General features: G+C 43.0%; 1 protein-coding gene across 3 annotated transcripts in view; it reads right to left on the bottom strand.

Moving 5' to 3' along the window:
* cadpsa (Ca2+-dependent activator protein for secretion a) overlaps window positions 1-21,896 on the bottom strand; it is a gene marked incomplete at its 5' end in the record, with an annotated part of 352,388 nt that overhangs the window by 120,136 nt on the left and 210,356 nt on the right. For all 3 annotated transcript variants that reach the window (XM_084025306.1, XM_084025305.1, XM_084025304.1), the window contains 2 exons: window positions 8,448-8,584; window positions 18,040-18,252. In XM_084025306.1, coding sequence (XP_083881432.1) covers window positions 8,448-8,584; window positions 18,040-18,252 — 350 coding nt within the window. The remainder of the gene's footprint in view (window positions 1-8,447; window positions 8,585-18,039; window positions 18,253-21,896) is intronic.

Below are 21,896 nucleotides of genomic sequence, written 5' to 3' on the forward strand. Positions count from 1 at the left end.
AACATCTGCTTTGTCTTGCTTAAGAACAGATAGTATTTTTTTCCTTTTAATAGAATTACCCAGGCCTTTAACATTCCAAGAGATAATATTCATATCATACATGGCAACTTCTGTTTGGAATAGGTGTGCCTATTAATGTATACCACTGAACAAGAATAACAGTTACTGCTTTTATTAAGGGGTGTTACTCTAACGAAACAAACATAAAATAAACATAGGAGAAAAAAAAAACCACACATAAAATACATAAAATACCCCAACCCACCCAAGTTGTGAGAACCACAACACCTCTTTCTTGATAGGCCAGAGAAAGCTAAGATCACTTAAGAACATAGCCACGAAAACAAAAACAGAAAAAGGCTCTGGCAGCTTGGAGCGCCTTTCCTCAGTGTCACCAGTAAGTAGAGGGCCAAAAATTATTATTTATTTTTTTTATTATTTATTTTTTTATGCTTATATTTATATTACTGAGAGAAGGGGAGGATCGAAAAATTAAGACAAGTTCTTTTGATATCCAAAACGAAAAGAAAAAAATATATATATAATAAGAAAAGAAAAAGAAAAGGATATATAATGTTTTCCGTTACTCTCCCCCTCATCTCTGTACTTAGTATGGTCCCCCCTTTTTTTTCCACCCAGTTGAACGGATAGTGGTTGGAGTGAGGGGAGGGGGGGGGGAAAAAACGCCATATTCCCCATATGACTTAAATATTCTCACTTTTAAATGGAACAATCTCACTTGAGGGAAAAAAGGAGAAGAGAAAAAAAAAAAGAAAGAGAAAGAAGAAGAAAAAAAAATAAAAAATTCAGTGAGATATCTCTCAGTCAGTCTGTTACAACACTCTCATGGCAATCCCCTCTCATGTTAGCCAGCATGGTATCGCCCTCTGTGGCGTCACGCGTTGTTTCCGGAAGTGCCCAGGTAGAAGGCATGAGCATAAAAACATTGATGTAGTTTTACTTCCACATTGTCCACAAAAAAGAAAAATAGAAGAGGGATTTGCCATTCAACATGTTTAAATGAAAGATCAGCTATAGGTTATAACAGTCACCATAAATGGGGAAGAGAGCGTTGTCTTACCTCCACTCGGTTTGTGGATTTTTAATGATCAGACTCCGCAGAGTCTGTGTCCTCCTGTCGCTTCTCCAACCTGTTGATGAAGGCTTTCGCTTCAGCGGGATTATCAAGGAGTTTAATAGTGCCTTGATGGTGAACCCGGAGCCGATGTGGGTATGCAAAGCCTCTGAACATACCTTTCCCATAGAAGTATTCAATTTCTCCAGCGAACTCCTTGCGTTTGCGACGAACCTCTGCCGAAAGATCTTGACGTATGGTGAGTTTTGCCTCATTTTCGCGCATAGGGGCCGTCTTCTTTTTAGCAGCTTGGAGTATTATTTCTCTATCTCTGAATCGTAAAAAACGGATCAGAATTGGTCTTGGTGGTTTACCCGGCTCTGGGGAAGGTTGCAGGGAGCGGTGTGCTCTTTCTAACTCGAGTGGTTGTTCTGTTGTTAGATTGAGCCATTCCGGTAGCTTTCGTTGGATGTAGTTAAGTAGTTGTTGTCCTTCGGCGTTCTCCGGGAGTCCCATCAAAACCAAGTTTTTTCTCCTCCCTCTGTTTTCCAAATCATCCGCCTTAGCTTCGAGGGTTTTCAGCAGCTTTTGGGCTCGGTGTAGGTCCCGTTTGGTGGTATGCAAAGTATCCTCCAGGTCTGAGATCCTTTGTTCTGCTGCGTCCAAACGATGCTGTTGTTTGTTGAGTGCCTCATTTGTCTTAGTCTGGATATTTTTCATTGTTGATACCTCGATGGTAACATTTTCCAACCGGCTGTCGATCCCATTCAAACGGGTCACTATGTCGTGACGTTGGGATTTTAATTCAGCCATTATATCAGCCAGGTCATATTCCTCCTCACCATCTTGGTTCTCCTCCTCCTCTTTGTTCTTTGATTTGGTACTTCTTAACTCCCTGGTTCCTTCTTTTTTGCCTTTTCCTTCGTCAGGCATGTTTCTTATCACTTATACTTCACAAAGCCAGAAAAAATAAACTCTGTAGATCACTGGGTGAAGTAAAAAAACTTCAGAATAGACACTGAGGAAATGTGGAGCTCTCAGAAAAGGTTTTCTACTCATTTAGCAAGACACAGAGAACTGTGTTGACGACAGTCGACCAGTTACAAAAAAAAAAATAGAGGAGGGATTTTCTTATCTGGAAGTTTTGATTCGGAGGGAGTCTTGCTAAGTCAGTAAAAAATATGAGGTCAAACACCTCAAAGTACTGGGTCTAAGGCCAGTAAAGGGACGTCATATTAACAAGATTTATGTTGTTGAAATGCTCAAATTCTGCACTATATTTGTCTAGCTGTCCATGTGGGAATTGCTCAACAATGCCTTCAGACACCTAACATGTCTGCTGCATGGAAACACCACAGGTAATGTTACTGTCCCTTACACCAAGTTGTCTGTTGAGATTATTATTCACATAACATGACCATTATCACGATTCACACTAGGTAAGAAGATGGCTGCAGCAGCCGGCGGAGGAAGAGGCATGCATGGTGGAACGTCTGCCGAAAGTTCACTCTCCAAAACACATTAAATATATATACAGCTGATTATGGCACTTTACAATAACAATAACAATATATAACAATAACAGTCTACTTGAGGACTTCCAGTCAGGATTTAGAGTACATCATAGTACAGAGACAGCTCTGGTGAAAATTAAAAACAACCTTCTTATTGCTTCTGACAAAGGACTGGTTTCTGTACTTGTTCTGCTAGATCTTAGTGCTGCATTTGACACCATTAACCATGAGATTCTAATATGTAGACTGGAAAAATGAATTGGCATCAAAGGAACCGCATTAAGCTGGTTTAAGTCCTATTTATCCAATCGATCTCAGTTTGTGCATGTCAATGAAAAATCCTCCAGGCACACTGAAGTTAAATACGGTGTTCCTCAAGGTTCGGACCAATTCTTTTCAACTTATATATGCTTTCTTTAGGCAACATTATTAGAGGACACTCTATAAACTTCCATTGTTATGCTGATGATACTCAGTTATATCTATCGATCAAGCCTGAAGAAACCAATCAGCTAGTCAAATTCCAGGCATGTGTTGATGACATAAAATCCTGGATGACCTGCAATTTCCTGATGTTAAACTCCGATAAAACGGAAGTTATTGTACTTGGGCCTAAACTCCTCCGAAGCTTGCTGTCCAAAGATATAACGACTATTGATGGGATTGCCATCGCCTCAAATGCTACTGTAAGAAACCTTGGAGTTATCTTTGATCAGGACCTGTCCTTTGACTCGCATATTAAACAAACCACGAGGACAGCCTACTTTCACCTGCGTAACATTACTAAAATTAGGCCAATGCTGTCTCAAAAAGATGCAGAAAAACTCGTCCATGCATTTGTTACCTCAAGGCTGGACTATTGTAATTCTTTATTATCAGGCTGCTCTAATAAATCTCTTAAATCTCTCCAGCTGGTCCAGAATGCTGCAGCTCGTGTTCTGACTAAAACCAGAAGAAGGGATCACATTTCTCCTGTATTAGCTTCTCTGCACTGGCTCCCAGTAAAATCCAGAATAGAATTTAAAATCCTTCTCCTCACTTACAAGGCTCTTAATGGACAGGCACCATCATATCTTAAAGAGCTGATTAAACCCTACTGTCCTCCTAGAGCACTACGCTCTCAGAATAAAGGGTTACTTGTGGTTCCTAAAGTCTCCAAAATTAGAACAGGGGCCAGAGCTTTCAGCCATCAAGCTCCTCTTCTGTTGAACCGTCTTCCGGTTCTGGTTCGTGAGGCAGACACTGTTCCCACATTTAAGAGTAGGCTCAAAACCTTTCTCTTTGACACCGTTTATAGCTAGGGCTGGCTCAGGTTTGCCCTGAGCCAGCTCTTGGTTAAGCTGCTATAGGCCTAGACAGCTGGGGGATTATAGTGACACACTGAGCCTCTCTCTCTCTCTCTCTCTCTCTCTCGCGCTCTCTCTCTGTGTATGTTCCCCCGGAGTCTTGCCTAGCAGGTCTCCCTGGACCGTGGTGGAACCTGATCCGGACTGCACCGATGTTGTGGTCTTGTTTGCCTCTTACCGCCAGTATTTTTAATTAAAGTAATTGACTAAAATCGGCATCTCTACTGTCACTAACTTGACTACTCCCGGGATCACTCCCGGGAGTCTGGCTATGCTTTCTGGTCCAGCAGAGTCCACTGAGATCCTGACTGATGCAGACTGCTAACTGGCCTGATGCTGGAAACACCACATTGTAGCTCCACCTGCCCGCTGTGTGACTGCTCAACTACTCCTGCTTTTTGGTCTACGGCGACGTGGTTGGGATGGCCCCATCTCGGCGTGGCTGTGCCTGCTGCCATGGACTACTATTGTTGATACTATTGCTTCTGTTAATACCACCACTACTGTTAATACTACTACTACCATACTACCAACACCAAATGCAGTTGGAACCCAAGGGCCTGGGCTGCACGAGATTTCTGCCTAAAAGCCTATTAAGGCAGTTTTTTCTCGCCACTGTCGCTGTAACGCTTGTCCCTGGGTGTTACTGGGACTTTGAAATTGTGTTGACTCTTGAAATTTTGAGCGTATTCTAGTCCTGCTCAATGTGTTAAGTGTCCTGAGATGACTTCTGTTGTGATTTGACACTATAAATAAAATTGAATTGAATTGAATTGAATTTAGACGTAAGAGGAATACAGCAGTCAGTTGTTTGTTTATCAATTGTGTTTTATAAAAATAAATCCCTCTATGCAACATATTATGCAGTCTTCCTGACTATTACTTCAGTAATTTTAACCATGACACATTTTACAATTACTGTAAAGACTTGATGGTCAAATGAATCAGCAGTTGAAGTTCACAGTTATCTCAGGACACTTCACACATTGAGCAGGATGAGAACTTTTGATTTTCAGAGGCAATACATTTTCAAAATCCCAACATCACCCAGGAGGTAGCATTGCAGTGCGAGTGGTGGGGAGAAAAAACGGAATTTTAGGCAGAAATCTTAGTTATTTCTGTCTTGTATGTTGTATGTTGTATGTATGAAGAAGTGCTTAGGAAAAAAGCTGTCAAAATAGCAAATGATCCCTCTCATCCACTCAATAGGGAGTTTGAACTTCTTCCCTCTGGTAGACGTTACAAAGTGCCACGGGCAAATCGTAACATTTTTAAAAATTCCTTTATTCCTAATGCAATTGGGGCACTGAACACACAGTCCTGTCGCAAGATTTCCACCTCAGTTTGAGTGGCGGGAGGATTAGTTTCTAGCGCCTGATGAGCGTCTTCAACGAAATCTATGTGAGACTCAACATTGTTAAGGCCTGTAGCAATGTCAGACAGCTTGGCCTCCACAGCCCGAGTTGCTGACTGATTGGCATTCAGCTTGCACTCTTGAGACTCTGAGGTTTCTTTTAAAAGTGCATAGATGCTCGATATGTCCTTAGCCATCTGGTTAGGGGGTGTAGCTCTGTCGCTGGGAGTTTCGAGGGGCGACGGCGAGTCGTTTTTAGCCGCGGTGTTAGCTGCTTTAGCTGTGTTGTTAGCTTTGCCGGGTTTGCTAGCTGCCTCTTGGCTTCGTGTTGCGGGCTGTTGCTGCTAGCCGGGCATTGTAACTCAATGAATGTAGTTTCGAAATTCTCCAACATAAAATGTGTCACTCACACGTTAAAAAAAAGCACCGTGTAACCCTTCATTTAAATAAAGTAAGCTGCTCGACTGCAGAGCCTCCGACTAAGCTGCCATATCTGCTGCCAGCATCACGTGACTCCTCGGAGATAATTAGAAACAATTTGATGGAATAAAATTAAAACAGATTTCATAGGGCCCTAAGTAGCTGGATGCATTACATATACTGTACGTTAAGTGGGATGACAAATAAATAAGCAGATATGCTTAGTTGGAGATGGCTTTTGGTATTTTGCAGTTGAAGCAGCTGTCCTGTGGACTTTGTCTTAAGTGTGGCTCTACTTGAAAAATGAGGATCACTGGGGTAGTAGTAGTGAGTTAAAACATGGCGGGAGTTGCTCCACTTCAAACCCCAAAAAGGAGTGCCATGCCAACAATGCCAAATGCCAAATGCCATTCCTGTGGCAAAATAGGTCAACCTAGCAAACCAGCATGTGTGCCTTGCCAGTAAGGCTATGCATAGTATTGAGGAAGAAGAGATAGAAGGCTTCTTTCTCTGTGTCATCTGATGCTGATACATGGACTATTGATATTGGTATAATGGACAAAAACATTACATTGCTTGGGAAACCAGCCATTGTATCCCTTGGCTTACTCATACGTGTGGGCAGCATAGAAATGGAGACCATCAAGGCATGTTAACCTGAACTTTGCAGCGAGTGTGATACCGTAAGCCTACCCTAAATCTTTCACATCCCAGTCTTCCAGTGTCACTTCCAGGGCTCTGTCCTGGGGCCCCTCCTCTTCATCATTTACCTCTGTCCCCTCGGCACCATCTTCCGCAAGTACAACATCAATTTCCACTGCTACGCAGATGACACCCAGCACTACCTCACCACAAACGCATTCTACCCTCCTCCATTACTGACTGCATACCAGAAATAAAATCCTGGTTTTCATAAAATCTTCTTAAACAGTGACAAAACGGTGGTTAGTCATCCTCAATGGTACAAAATCAACACTATCCAAAACCGACAGTTTTTCCCTCGTTATATACAACTCCCCTGTCTCCCCCTCCCCATAGGTTAAGAGTCTGGGTGCCATACCTCGACAGTACTCTATCCTTCCAATCCATGATCAATAGCACCACACATCTGCCTTTAGGCTTGGCGGTGCAAGGAGCAAGGCAATCCACAAGCTCACCCCTCCATATCTATCTGACCTCCTCAATGTTCCCACTGCCTCTCGCACCCTCAGGTCCTCCTTTATCCACTTGACTGTCCCCTCTGCACGTCTCACCACCCTGGGGAGCAGAGCATTCAGCCGTTCTGCCCCCAAGTTCTGGAACTCGTTAGCATCACTTCACTCCCACTATTCAAATACACACTTAAAACCCATCTGTTTAAGACTGCTTTTTCTGTTCAATTAATTATCGTGTAATTTTAATTTATTGTTTGTTTTGTATTTTATTATTTGTTATAAGACACGGCTTGTTATACCTTCTGCGATGCGGACCTCAGGGTGTGGAAAAGTGCAAGAGCCGTGCTTGTCGGACTGTGCTGTGGCCTGGACTCAGTCAGAAAGTGAATGAGATGGTGCTCAACTGCAGAGCATGCATACAAGAATGAAGAAAACACAAAGCGCCACTCTTGTCAGCTGAATACCCAGAAAGACCATGGCAAAAGTTGGGGGTGGACCTGTTTCTTCTGGAGAGCAAAACTTACCTGCTTGTCATTGATATAACTCCAAGTATATCGAGATTGCACAGTTATCTCACATCAGGTCCACCGATGTTATTGTTTATCCAGTCAATTTTTGCCAGGCATGGCATTCCTGAGGTTCTGATGTCTAATAATGGAGCACAATTGTCGGGAGGAATTGTCGAGTGGGCAGTCCAGTAAAAAACCTGAAAAAAGCAGGAGACCCCTACCTGGCTCTACTCGCCTATAGAGCCACACGCCTCCGGGGTGGATACAGGCTGGCTCAACTCTTTCTGGGTGTATGTATTCGCACCACGGTGCCAAATATTTTCTTTCAGCTAGACCCTGTGCTGCCTGACCGCAAAGCTTTCACATCAAAGGACTGAAATACTGAATACTTAAAACAGGCGTCACTGTGTCAAAGCTCTCAGTGCCATGTCACATGGAGAAAGGGTATGGGTAACTGACACAAAGACACCAGGAGCTGTTCTTCGGAACCACTCAACTCCAAGGTCATCCTTAGTGGATCTAGTTCAGGGGTGGTGAGACACAACCACCATCACCTGATACCTCTGCATACATGATGTGGCTAATGTCAGAGCCAACTCCTGAGCAGGCACCCCGGACACTTGCTGTGACACCTCAACTTTCACCTGCAGAGACTTCTCCCCTGAGAACTAGATCTGGGAGAGCCATAGTTCCACTTGGTGGATTAACCACAAATTTTTTTTCTTGTTTATGGGATTCAGTTTTGAGCACTTGGGAGTAATACAGTATTAGTATAGTATAGTATTTTGTTTTTACAATTACTCAATTGCCTGAGTTTACACTGTTTTCACACACAATTAAGTTAGGGACAGGCCTTTCAACAAAGAGGCAGAATAATCTTCTACAGTCTGGCGAGAAAAAAGGCAGTGGGAGTTTTGATATAGGGGATACACAGGAAGTTGCACAATAAGTTTAATGTGATGAGATGCTGCTGTGCTTACAATACATTTAGTAGTTAGTTAACAGTTGAGTCAAGCTTGTGATTGTATAGAAAACACAACAGTGGAGAGAGTTACATTGTAAAAGCTTCCCTCACCAGGCAGGAGTAGGAGTCGTTGAGCCTGTGGTCCAGTGTGAGGCGCTGCACCAGCTCGAACAGTGAGCCGTGGTCAAAGTTACAAGGGTTGGCTGAAATAAACTCATCCATGCCATGCTTCTGGGCTCGGTCAGCATCTGGACAGTCACCCAAACAATAAGGAGCCAGACAGAGAGAGAGACAGAAATGGGATGTCAGAAATGTCAGCACCAACAATAAAGTTTACCACAACACTCAATTAACACTATAACCTATGTGGAAGAAAAATAATATTTTGAAGTCCTAACAATATGGCATATGGCAATGCTGAATACCTACCTGCAAATATTCTATGTTGAGGGCTTTTATTGTGAAAGGTAAGAACTGAAACAGTGGTGGACTGGTCATGGGTAAAAGACGTAATAAAGTGTGCTTGGTTCGGACTTCATAACTTCATCTGGTCTACGATTTGAAAGATTTGTCGCCAATTGAGCCAAAATTTTCCGATCCAATCCTTGTTCACTCTCCTGCTCCCGTCCTGACCCACTTCCGCATTTGAAACTATGAGCGGACAAGACGCTTGTTGCCCTGAGCAGTTCAGATATGGAGCAGGGCTCTCAAGTGTTTAACTGAGTTCAGAGTGAGATTCCTCCCCTCCCGCTGGATTGTTGCGAGCGATCGCCGAGCAGTTTGGGATCGGGGACGTTCTGTAGTAGGGGTGAGAGAGAAATCCGACCGGCACCCGCTGCATTTACACCGATAATGTGTCATCATTCATGGCCGTAATAAACAATATTACTGCTTTGTACATGTGTACAAGTCCCAGTTGTGGAAGTCCCAGACACACCGGGAAACTAAACGGCGCCCTGTCTGAGTTTATACACGAAGGGGGGATGTTCCCATTCATTGTCTATGTAAGAAGCTGTGCAATGCCGTTGCGTCGCGGCAAGTTCCGAGAGACGGGGCACCGCCGCCCGCAAGCTCTCGAAAATCTTAAACTGTCCGTTGTCGATCTAATATAAAGACAGATTCAGTAACTGCATAGCCTATTTCTCGCATAAAATGTATGACCAATCCTGCTAGCAGGGCTCGCCAAATTGCTGCTCGCAACCTTTTTTTTTCAAGCCACAGCCAAGCTACCAGCCCATGCCTCAGTCACAGCCAAGCCACTGGCCTCAGCCGATGCCTCGGCTCCAGCCTCAGACCATGCCTCAGTCATAGCACAGCTACCAGCCCATGCCTCAGTTCAATCCCCAGCTCCTATGTCAGCTGCCCAGCCAATGCCTTCGAGGTCATCCCCTTTAACGGCATGGCTGACAATGGTTCCTGCTGCTCAGTCAGCGGCCCAGTCAACATCTGCCAGTGTTCCTCAGTTGGCAGCCCGGTTGACACCTGCCAGTGGTCCTCAGTCGATGTCCGATGCCAGCTCCATGTAGCCTTCCGGGGTCTGCTAGTCACCAGTTCCTGTCCCAACAGGAGACCGTCCGACGCCTGCTCCATGTAGCCTTCCAGGGGTCCGCTCGTCACCCGCCCTCATACCCTGAGTGACCCCGCCTGCTGGATCGCCCTCCTGGCCGGCCTCCCAAGCGGTTCCGTCCGCCTTGTCACCCTCCTGCCCAGTCACCCGAGCGGCCCTGTCCGCTTGGTTGCACTCCTGCCCAGCCTCCCGAGCAGTCCCGTCTGCCTGGTTGCCCTCCTGCTCGGCCTCCTTGTATCTGTCTGTCTCTGTACATGTCTGCTCCTGCTCATGTTCCTGCCCATGTTCTTGCCCGTTTCAAGTCCATTTCTGGTATGTTTTGTTTCTTTGCACTTTATCCTGCCTTTGGTTGCTACTTTGCCTTGCTGTTTTTTTGCAACTTTGCCTTTTGTCCCCTTTTGACTGTTTTGACTCCCCGGTTTTTTGTATTCAGCTTAAATAAAGCTCGCTTTTTGTTTCTCCCTATCTTACCCCCTCGTCTGATTAACTGCATTTGGGTCCTCCGTCCATTTCCATAGTTATGCCTTTTACTCATCGTGACAGTCACAAAAACAATCCAGGTACAATGCACACATACAACTCAAACCACATCTAATATGCAAGAAAGGCATCAATGGGGCACTGATGTGGTCAAGTTCTCTTCAAGTCCAGGATCCCTCTTTTGGAGGACAAATATATGAAATTAATTAAACTTATAGTTCATTTTGTAGCCTAATATCGTCCCAATTGACAGAAAAAAGTGGTGCTGACACAAACAATATTTCTCACTGATATACATTAGTTTGACAGTCCTGCTGATAGACATGAAAAATTTAAAATATTGGGACTATTCACAAACTGCCATGAGACTGTGTTGCCAGTGAACACATCACAGTAGAGATATTTTGAAGGCAGACACCAACCAATGCTGCCAGCTTTCTGGCCCCAGCACATCTTTATTTATGATTATATAGCATGTAAACAATCTAAAGGGAGAACAAGGTTTTGAGAACAGATGTTGACACATGTAGGTTCAATATATGAATGAACATGTCATCACAGGACACTTAACACATTGAGCAGGACTCAATGAAGAGTCAACACAATTTCAAATTCCCAACATCACCCAGGGGCAAGCGTTACAGCGACAGTGGCTATGAATAGTTTATTTCGGTTAAAAAAGAAAGAAAAATAATTATTTCACATAATGTCCTGATGAAATCACATATCAAAATCTCATGTTACGCGATGACATCAACTAAATAGCTAATAAACACATATTCACTCAATTTTCTTCTGAGAAAATCTGAGTAAGCATGTGAAAACCAGAAACTGACTGACTTTGTGTCATGCCCGGCTATAAGATGAGACTGTTGTTTACTCATGTCGGACAAATATGGACACGTGTGCAGACACACACGTAATCTGTATGTACTGTCTAGAGCTGGACCTCAGCTCTGTACTGCTGAAGCATGTTATGTCAAAATGTCATAAGTAAAAGAAAATGTTATGTCGAAATGTAAAATGCAAAAGATAAGAAAAGATTATGATGAAGATTTGGCGGGCGCAGGCACACAGAGAAGGCATGAGTGGGAGACTAGGAGGAGAGAAGGCGTGGAGTGGGATTAACACAGCCGATTCAGATCTTCACCAATCAAATGAGCTCCTCTCCTCACCTTTAATGCGCCAAGTCGAGGTGCAGTGCAAGTTTCGTCACTTGACAACCCAATGACAGAAGCAGCGCCGCTGCTCCCACCACACGCATCATGCGCTGTGTGTAGGGCGTAAAGTGCTGAGGGGGCACCAAAAATATTATGAAAAATCATCATAGTCATAATAATTATAATGCCGATATTATATCACTATAGAAATTGTAGGCACATTTTAGGCATGTCTATCACAAAACAGGGTCAGGGCGCACAGCAGTAGACATAATGGTGGCGAGAACCCGGTGCCTGCACGAGCCGGCCGGGCCATTCATCATCATCATCATCATCACCGTCTTCATCATCTTCGCTCCACAGCTGCACTGGATTCCCCGTCCAACACCAGAACGGCGGGACACCGGGACCTCGCACGCCGCTCAGACCAGCTGCAGCCCCAACTCCGGTTCCAGCTCGCGGCAAAGTTGCACGTTTCTCCACAGACACGGACAACAGGCTGCCGAGGCACGAGACCAGGCACAAGCAGAACACGATCCCCAAAAGTGCTGTATTTTTTTTAAGATTTTTTCGGGCATAGACGCATTTTATTAGAGTGTAACATGCAGCAAAAGACCTTCGGACATGGCGTGTGCTCTAACCACTCCGCCACTTGCCCGCCCCTAAATCACTGTTTTTCGGGTAGGGGGGGCATCATTCAATTTCATCATTCTCTAGAAATTCACCTGACACAGTTTTGTTCATTTTGCACTAAAGTTTTTATATGGTTATATGAAATTACTGATCTAGAGATTTTGGCCATGAGGAAGTGATTTCATATCAAAGCAGGTTTCCCAAAGCAATACTGCTGAAAAGCTGTGGTATGAAGTGTTTACTTAATTTTGGCCAAAACAATAATAGAATAACCACAAGGTGTTATATTATTAAATAACTGCACAGCTCATCATAGATCCAATTCCACTGATGTTGAATAAACAGAGCAGTGTGGACAGTCTGTCCCGTCAGTGGGGACGAACCTGGGACAGATGTGAATGAAGGTTACCAAGCTTCATGGCAATCAAGAGATTTGTCAGGCAAAGTCCTCTTCGCTGCCCAACGGAGGCACCCCAGCTGTCAATCAACAAACACAACAAAGAGCAGGATGCTGGGAGCTGATTGTGTCCCCTCAACAAGCGCCCCCCCCCCCAAAAAAAATCTAAAAAGGTGACATTGTGGTGCCCCTTTGGTCTGTAGCTGGTGGCCTGTCAGGTCTGTTTGATGTGAGTGAGCGGGAGTGGAGGCGGGAGGGCTGGACAGTAACATGCAGTGACACTAGTCACCCCCGTCCGTCTGGGCTGGGGAAGGACGGCCCTGACAATGATTGATGGCTGCTTTTCATTTATAGATCCAGAGGAGCGGAGTGCTGCTGCTCCCGGTTTGATGGTCAAAAGCATCAAGGCTATTTAGTACACTGCTTTTGTTTGTGGACGCACCATAAAACACATTGAGATCTTTCTGTCACAACGCTTCTGAAGATCCTCACTGATGCCCCAACACCTAAGCTCTCTCCCCCACTCCGCTGCACACCTAATCAGGAACATACTTGTCTTTATTTTGTCATAGCTTCTCACACCTGACCATGTTAAAACAACAACAGTAAATTGGGATTATCTCCTAGTTTAGCTCCACTGGTTGAAAAGCCAGAAGCTGAGGTGCATCGGTCCAACAATACAGGACTTAATCCACCAGACTGGTGTTGAACACCGTGTGTCCCAAATGCTTGTGTTTGTGATGTTTGTCCTAAACCTAACAGGAGTTTTGTTGTGTCATGCTGTCCAGACTGACAGAAGAAGAAAAAGTTGTGCAGGTATGAATAGTACTTCCAACTGAAATGCATTTGTTTAAATGTCGTTAAGTGGCACGTACAAATTTAAACTTCATGTCTTTATGTCCATGTGGGCCGTGAGACTGTGTTGTAACTTGGTATGAAGCTGAATGAGACATGGATGGAGGGGCCAGATACACCGTAAACAATGAAAGGCGTTGGAATTAAAGTGTTATTATGAGGCCCTATATGAGCTTCACTACACAGAAAAGACATTCAGGGGGCGTTTAAGTGCCTTAGTTGGAATAATAGTAAACCAACCTTGCAAAAACTGTTGAAAAAAAATGAGGGTTTGATTTCCCCCCTCAGAAGTCAGCCCAGTGGGACAAGTGCACTTATTCCAGAAGTAATTTGGCCGAAGTCAGGTTCACAATCGCGCAAGTCACAAAGGCATGTTCAGAATTTTGTTACATAATTTACTGACAGCGTTATTTGTATGCCAATCGTCATATATTGTCATAACCTTTCTGTGTGAAATTATTAATTAATTATTAACCAAAGCAGCATCTGATGACACAAAATAATGATATTTGTGTAATCGGAGGCTCTTTTTCAGAATAGAAATAGGGAGATCTCCCGTCTCTGGGGGAAATGAGGGAATGATGCATGACCATTCAAAAATACATTAAAAGTGTTTTTTTGAAAAATGTATGACGTATTTTGGGGCGAGGGTGACGATATGGGAATTAATGCGTTAGTGTTGTGTTTTATCTTAAGACCATAATGCTTTGTTATATAATGAAAACAATAATTGAACAATATTAAAATGATTAAAAAAATATTATTGTAATTTAAATCCTACAGTATTAAACAACTAATGCAGTATTGAAGCTAGAATTGAAGAAAACGCAAATACCAATTATTTTGCACAAATATGTGTATGCTTTTAAATGTTCGTAGGATTTGTTCTTACCAATTGGAAAACAATTGTGAATGCCAGAATCTTAGTTAAAAGTGCCTAAGTAGGGTTTAAGAACAAATTTCTTCTTAAGAACGCTTGGTGGATAAGGCCCATTGAGAATATTTAAGAAGTATCACTCACATCAGTCTGTGATTGTGATCAGTCTATGTGCATATTTGTCAATAAAAATAACAATTGAATGGGAAATTATTTGAAAACTGAATTAGACAGAACAAAAAGCCTCTCAAACCGACTGAGTCTCTTGTTTTACGGCACTCAAATATCTCAAAACAAATAGGTCATCTTAAGAAGAAAGAGTAAACTGTGAAGATTAATTCCACATCTGAGCAGCTCAAAACAAAACTCTGTTATGATGTTTTAATGTAGTCTATTTGGATTTGTTGGGGGTGGGGGGGTGGGTGAAGTAATGTTATATTATTCATTGCACTGATCCAGGTGTGAACTGACAAGTAGTTATTTGGTAACATTGACTGATTGCTGGCTGATTTCATTGTGCAGCAACCACACTGTATTATTCATAGCCTGGCACTTTTAACTTGGTAATTAGGAGCTGCTGGGACTCAGTGGGACTCCAGTGGTTGTGTCAAAAACAGCTCACTCAGTAAATTCACCTCATCTCCAACAGACCTAGGAGACAGTTTTGTATTTACTGGGTGTCTTGGTCTGCGCCCGCTTCTCTTTAAGTCAAGTATGCTGTGCATATTGTGCATTTGTTTTCGATACAGTTCAATGAAATGTTCTATACCGTATTTGCCTTCCAGCTAACACATTCTTGCTTTTGGTCCCCCTCCAGCCTCAGTGTTGGACTCGGAGACAGCGTGTCAGTCGTGCACCATAAATATTGAAATGTTTAAAACTCAAAGCGTATTCGTAGAATTAACTTTGTGAAATCATGGAAAGTATTTCTTTCAGCATTAAGCAATGCTCTTGGATCAACTTACTAAAGTAACCAAATTAAATTATACTAAAAAAATATAAAATATATATATATAAAAAATATTCCCATATGGTTGGGACAGATCCTTTTACGAGGGTCAGTGTCGAGGCAAAGCCAGCTTTGTACTGACCCTTGTTACTGAAGCAGTCTGATGTGAAGTGGTTAGCACACACATACAAGCTAGCCGGCACATTGTCATTAAAAATGAAACACAACCACTGTCTCTTCTGTTCTTCTGTAGCTTCGAACTTCACCTCAGTGATGAACGCCCCCTCTCGGATATCTCCTATATTCAGAGGAGTTCGGCCTATCAGGAGACACCGAACTTCACCGAGCTGTTCTATCTCTCATCTGTGAGCTGGATCACGTTGCACCGTTATTAGTTATGCATAGATTGTCACTGTGTGAGAAAAGTAAGGATTTATTTTTATTTCTTCCTTCAGGTTGTAAGTGAAATGTTTTATTTATTTTTAACCGAACTGATCGTCAATCAGTTTTAAGGCCTGGAATAGTGTCTTTTGGAAATAAACTTCATGTAGCATGACAATTTGAGTAACAAAAGTATGGTAAAAAAAAAAAAGTCATAACAAAAAAGTATGTTTTTTCATTCAACCTTGACAAAGGCAGTGCAGATCCACTCACTTTGTTCTTACCTTTCACAATAGAAGCCCTAGACATATACAGTACACTGTAACTGTAACCAAAAACAGAAACTCAACTGAACTCATATTCAAACATTTTACTGAAAAGGTGTTACAACTGTCACAAATTTGCATCACTGCTGATATGAAAAGTTTTAATGCAAAATATTGGTTAGTGAGTATTTCACATTTTGGTGTCGTTGATGATGACGGCCTGGTGTGTGAAGGCCTTCATCGTCAGTGAGGCAGACTTGTAAGATACTTCTTGTCATTGCGTTATTGGGTGACCATCCAACACAGTCATGGCAGTTCATGACACAAAATTGAAATCTACTGATTCAGGACATTTGTTTGTGTTACTGAGCACAACTTATAAATGAAAGTATTTCAGTTGGAAGTATGGTTGTTTCTGTCAATCAGGGTGACATACTATGAAGCAAATATTAGGTTTAGGCAACAAAACCTGTAGCCAGGTGTAGAAAAAATCTCATGATTGGGCTTAAAATAACGGCATACAATTTAGTTTAAAAACATACTAATCATATGGCACCTTCAAACATACGGCGTCCAATACGGTCTGCTAGTTGAAGGTCCTGTGCCCATCCACCTCCCCCACCATAAGCGGTCTTTCTCAGTATTTAATACGATTTCACCAGTCAGTAGGTAATTCACTTTCCATATTTAGCAGAGTTTTTGTGCTGAGCGACATAAAAAAAAAGCAGAATTTATATCCTTGTAATGAAACTAATAGATCGCATTTTGTGACTTTTTCACACTATGAAACTTTGTTGGATCCCTCACACATTGTGTTAAAATAGAAACATGCTATAGCTTGCAGCAATCAAAAACATGAAGTCCTATTGATAAAACGTAACCCTGATCTACAAAGCAGCAGTTTCATATTCTGATCCATGACACTCGGATCTCTTCCATTGCTGCTATACAGATGGCAGATATGCAGACAGAAGCACAGCCAAAGCTGATCATTTCTGCATGCATGTTAGTGCGTCTGTTGTTTCTGTACTCCCACAGAAACAACACATAGAAAGTTATCAGAGAAGGAAGAGTGATGGGCAACAAGAAGGAAGGGAGAGAAAGAAAGGGGAGGAAGGCACTTACCCTTTAGTCCAGCTACAAGAGAGCAGGGTCAGGGTTTAGAAGAAGAAGATGAAAAGGAGGAGGAACAAACAGAGACACGTAAAGACACACAGCAAAGCCACAACACTTCAACACTACAGCAGTTTTACAACAAAGCGCGAAGCAGCACACGGAGAAGAGTAAGAGTAGAAAACAGCACATGACCAGGAAGAGGACGGACTCAGATCATTGGCTAGTATGTAAAACATGAGGAAGAGAGGACAAGAAGCTGTGAAGGATGAACAGAAATGACTAAACTATATAACTAAATATGTATGTAAAGATCAGCAAAGGCATGATCACAGTTAGACTTTTAACACTCTTGACTCTTGACAGAGGCTACAACAGGAAAGAACTTTATAGTAAAACATGAAATATGACTGCATTAGATGGGACTATCTCATCTCTTACGTGTCAGTGATGGCGTGTTAATATACACTAGTTACATAGTGTCTTTCCAAAATATACCTCTGCCTTCACAGGAAGTTAGGTTAAGGCAACAAAGCCACTTAGTCAGGAAAAAGATTGTGGTTGACGTTAACTTGACTGACTAACGATTCACGTTGCTAATGATTACTTTTAGTTTGACACGGGACACTAACAGCAGTCTCCTAGGTTAAAGTCCTATGCTCGCTTGACCTGTCCACCTCCCCTCGCTCCCTCCCAGTGCGGACTATCTCTCTCTTTACAATACGTTTCTTGTTCTTCCCATAATTCAGCGGGTGAATGCTTTGCATTCAATCGCTGAATGAGCATTGGTGTCAGACGCCAAGGAGAGCTGATCAAGCTGATTATCTGAAGCCTTGACAGTGACAGGTCGGCCATGACAGACTGACATTGAAAATATAACTAAAGCCTGTTTTTAAAAAAAAAACTGATTAGATCAAGTTGAATTGAAGCTACATCTTCAATTTAGCGAAATAAAAAGTATCTTGTTTGGGGCGAAGCATTCGTGTGGTCTGAAACCTAATAGACTCAGAGATTTATAAACTTACAGAACTGAGATATGGGTGCGTCAAGCTGTGGCGCTGTGCTCCCCCTGGAGTTGAGTTTCTGGACCTGGGTGGGAGGAACTGGCTTGTGTGACTGGCCAGTGGCTCGGTACATGGCCTGCACCCAAAGGATCCGGTCCTGCTCGTCATCACTAGCAAATATCACGGTGTCACCCTCTTTCACAGCGTTGAAGAACGTCCGACCACCATCTAGACCTGAAGGATGGATGAAGGAAGAGGAAGGATTTATGTGTGAACTGGATAAGACTTTCATGTTTGTTCTCCTTTATAAAAGTCCAACGGTTCCTTCATTTCATGTATATGACTATGGTATGATATATCTTTATTATGAGGTAGCCACAGGAAGTGACAGGCCGTTGTCCCACTTCATCTCAGTGTGACTTTTGTGATCTGATTCACCCGATTGGAGCTTTACTGAAGAATACATACAGTTTCTTATGTCCCTGCAGTATAAATCGTAGACTTGTTGAATTGAAAACATCCACTAACAAAGCACCTCTAATTCAGTGATAAACACTGACTCAGACAGCAGGTCCTTGATTTCCTCTTCACATGTGGGGGAAGATGATGGAGACCTATGTTTGATAAATGGGCTTGATTGTGCCCACATGCTGTCCACATCTGATATGAACTCAATGTGGATCAGGCCACCTGGGATGTGGATCCCAATGTGAGCAGGATTGAAGCATTCAAACTTGATATTTAATGAATACCAGCATGATCGGATGACAAAAAGTCACATTGAAGAGGCCTCTGGCCTTGTTTAGACTGCTAGCTCAAATAAGTTTATGATTTGATTTGATTTGATTTATTTTTGCATAATTAAATGCAAAACAGAAACAGAAGAGACAAAACAGTGCAAGGAGAGGCATGAAACCCATAGGGGCTTATACTAGCCTCACCTATTATACAATCAATAACAAAACAATAAAACAAAATAGGGCATAGGAATATAAGAATAAAATAAATGAGCTGAGGTGTGAATTACTGAGGTGGGATATTAAGGGGAGCGAAGATATGAGTTTCTGGTATTGTACCTATGAAATTGTGAGTTTGCCTGGAAATAGTTAGTGAAGGGTTTTGGAAATGAATTTGGAATATAATTTTATTTGTATATAAAAGTGCACATTTGGTAAATATAAATATTAATCTGGGAAATGGATAATAGCTTGAGCGTTTTGAAGAGGTGCAGAGTGATCATGATGTTGAGAGTAAGTAGCTATACTAAAAAAAATTCTGAGAAAGATTAATGTCACAAATATTGCAATATGTGAGGTATGGGTAAATCAAACAAAATTAACCAAGTCACACATTTTCCGGATAACACCAAGTGACTTTGTAATTTATTGGACACTGTATTGATGTCTGTCCTGCTCAACTTTTAATTAACAAGTACTCCAAGAAATTTTGTGGAGGCCACTATGGAAGTAAATCTGTGCCATCGGATTTTGAAATTAAAAAGCCCATGGATTTCGAGCACTGATTTATGCATTGAAATGATGTATCTGAATGTTTTGCCTCTGAATTTAACTCATTATTTTTCACTGTTGACAAATTCAACATTAAAGCTGTATTCTACGATTTGAAAGGTTTGAAAAAACCATCCCGCCCCCACACACACACCCACCCCTCCCCTCTGTGCTCCTCTGAGCTCGTATCGTTCTCCCTCGCAGCCTCCCACCTCCCTCTTATTTTAAGAAATAGTTCACCGAAATGTGTTTCTGAAAACATTTTAGGCGAGAAATAAGCAGTTGCTGAATCTGTCTTTATTTTAGCTCGACAACAGTCAGTTTGAAAGATTTTCGAGAGCTTGCGGCATTACACAGCTTCTTACATAGACAATGATGTAATAGTGTTTATTACGGCCACGAATGATGAAACATTATCGGTGTAAATGCAGTGGGTGCCGGTCGGATTTCTCTCTCACCCCAACTGCAGTATTCACTTTCCCAATCCCAAACTGCTCGGCGATCGCTCGCCACAATCCCCCTCCCCGCTGACGCTGCAGCCTCAGCCAAAATCTCACTCTGAACTCACGTGAGAGCCCTGCTCCGTACCTGAACTGCTCAGGGCAATAAGCGTCTTGTCCACTCGTAGTTTCAAACGCGGAAGTGAGTCGGGATGAGACGTGAGCAGGAGCAGGAGAGTGAGCGAGGATTGGATCGGAACATTTAGCCAATAGTAGCCATGCGGACCGGATGGCTACTATTGGCTAAAGTTTGGCTCAAGTGAAAAATCGTAGACTACAGCTTTAAAGAATTAAACGTTTAAAATTTCAACAAATTCAGCATTAAAAAATCCATCCATTGTCTACCGCTGTATTCAGCGTGTCGGGGAGGCTGGAGCCTATCCCAGCTGTCATTGGGCGAAGGCAGGGTACACCCTGGACAGGTCGCCAGTCTATCACAGGGCCGACATGTAGAGATAAACAACCATTCACACACATATTCACACCTACGGGCAATTTAGAGTCATCAATTAACCTATCCCCATCCTGCATGTCTTTGGACTGTGGGGGGAAGCCGGAGAACCCGGAGAGAACCCACGCATACACGGGGAGAACATGCAAAGTCCACACAGAAGGAACCCGGGGCCGACCCGGGAATCGAACCCGGGACCCTCTTGCTGTGAGGCGACAGTGCTACCCACTACACCACCGTGCAGCCCCTGCATTAAAAAATGAAACTAGGGATGAGCGAGTACAGCATTATCTGTATCTGTATCTGTATCTGTTAACCATATGAATTATCTGTATCTGTACTCGGAGTGGGCGGGGCCTAACCCGGAAGTGGGCGGGATTTAACCCGGAAGTGGGTCTGGTTGTCTTGAAATGAGCGAGGTTTTAACTGGTATGTTATTTTAAGCATGCAATTGATATGGGCGGATCAGAAATTGTTATTTATTGCTGATTAGAAAACTATTTACAGGACAGCATCAGCATTGAGCTTCAGATCAATGGTTTTGATCACGATAGCAAACGAACTATTTACAGAACAAGTTTTGCAACAATGAATACAACACATGCGGTTGCAATTATCAAGTAAAATGTAATGAACAAGAGTTTTCATACTCAACAATAACTTTTTTCTTTTAACTTTAATTTTTTTTATGATCAGTGTGATCTTTTTTTTTTATATTTATATATATATATATTTTTTTTTTTCCCACACCAGGTGTGTGTGTGTGTGTGTGGGTGTGTGTGTGTGTGTGTGTGTGTGTGTGTGTAGCTTGATTTCCAATATTTATACCACTACCAGCTTTATTTTTTCACGAAATACAGCAAGAAAGTGTTATGCGACGTTCACACCGAACGCGATAGACGCGAATACAATCGCGTCAGACGCGTGTATCGCACCGCTTGATCATTTTGGACTTTTTTAGCGTCATTCGCGCCATTTGCGTCATTCGCGTCATTCGCTTCATTCGCGCATGACGCTCATTTTTGAGGGGAGCCGGCGGGTCACGTCGGCGGACCCTCCTCCTCCGCCTTGGGGTACCCGATGCCAGAGTCCGTGAGCCTCCTCCGGAAGCCACGTCCCTCGCACCTCTTCCCAGAGTCGGGGCCACATTCGACCTCAGATCAGATGAGACAACCCGCTGAATTTAAGCATTAGCATTACTAAGCGGAGGAAAATAAACTATCTAGGATTCCCTCAGTAGCGGCGAGCGAAGAGGGAAGCCGAGCGCCAAATCCCCGTCCGACGGGCGGGCGGACGTGGGAAATGTGGCGTACGGAAGACCGATTGCCCGGTGTCGCGCGGGGGCCTGAGTCCTTCTGATCGAGGCTCAGCCCTGACGGTGTGAGGCCGGTACGGCCCCCGTCACGCCGGGGTCCGGTC

The sequence above is a fragment of the Eutrigla gurnardus genome (assembly GCF_963514095.1).
Source record: "Eutrigla gurnardus genome assembly, chromosome: 2".
Classification (NCBI taxonomy): domain Eukaryota; kingdom Metazoa; phylum Chordata; class Actinopteri; order Perciformes; family Triglidae; genus Eutrigla; species Eutrigla gurnardus.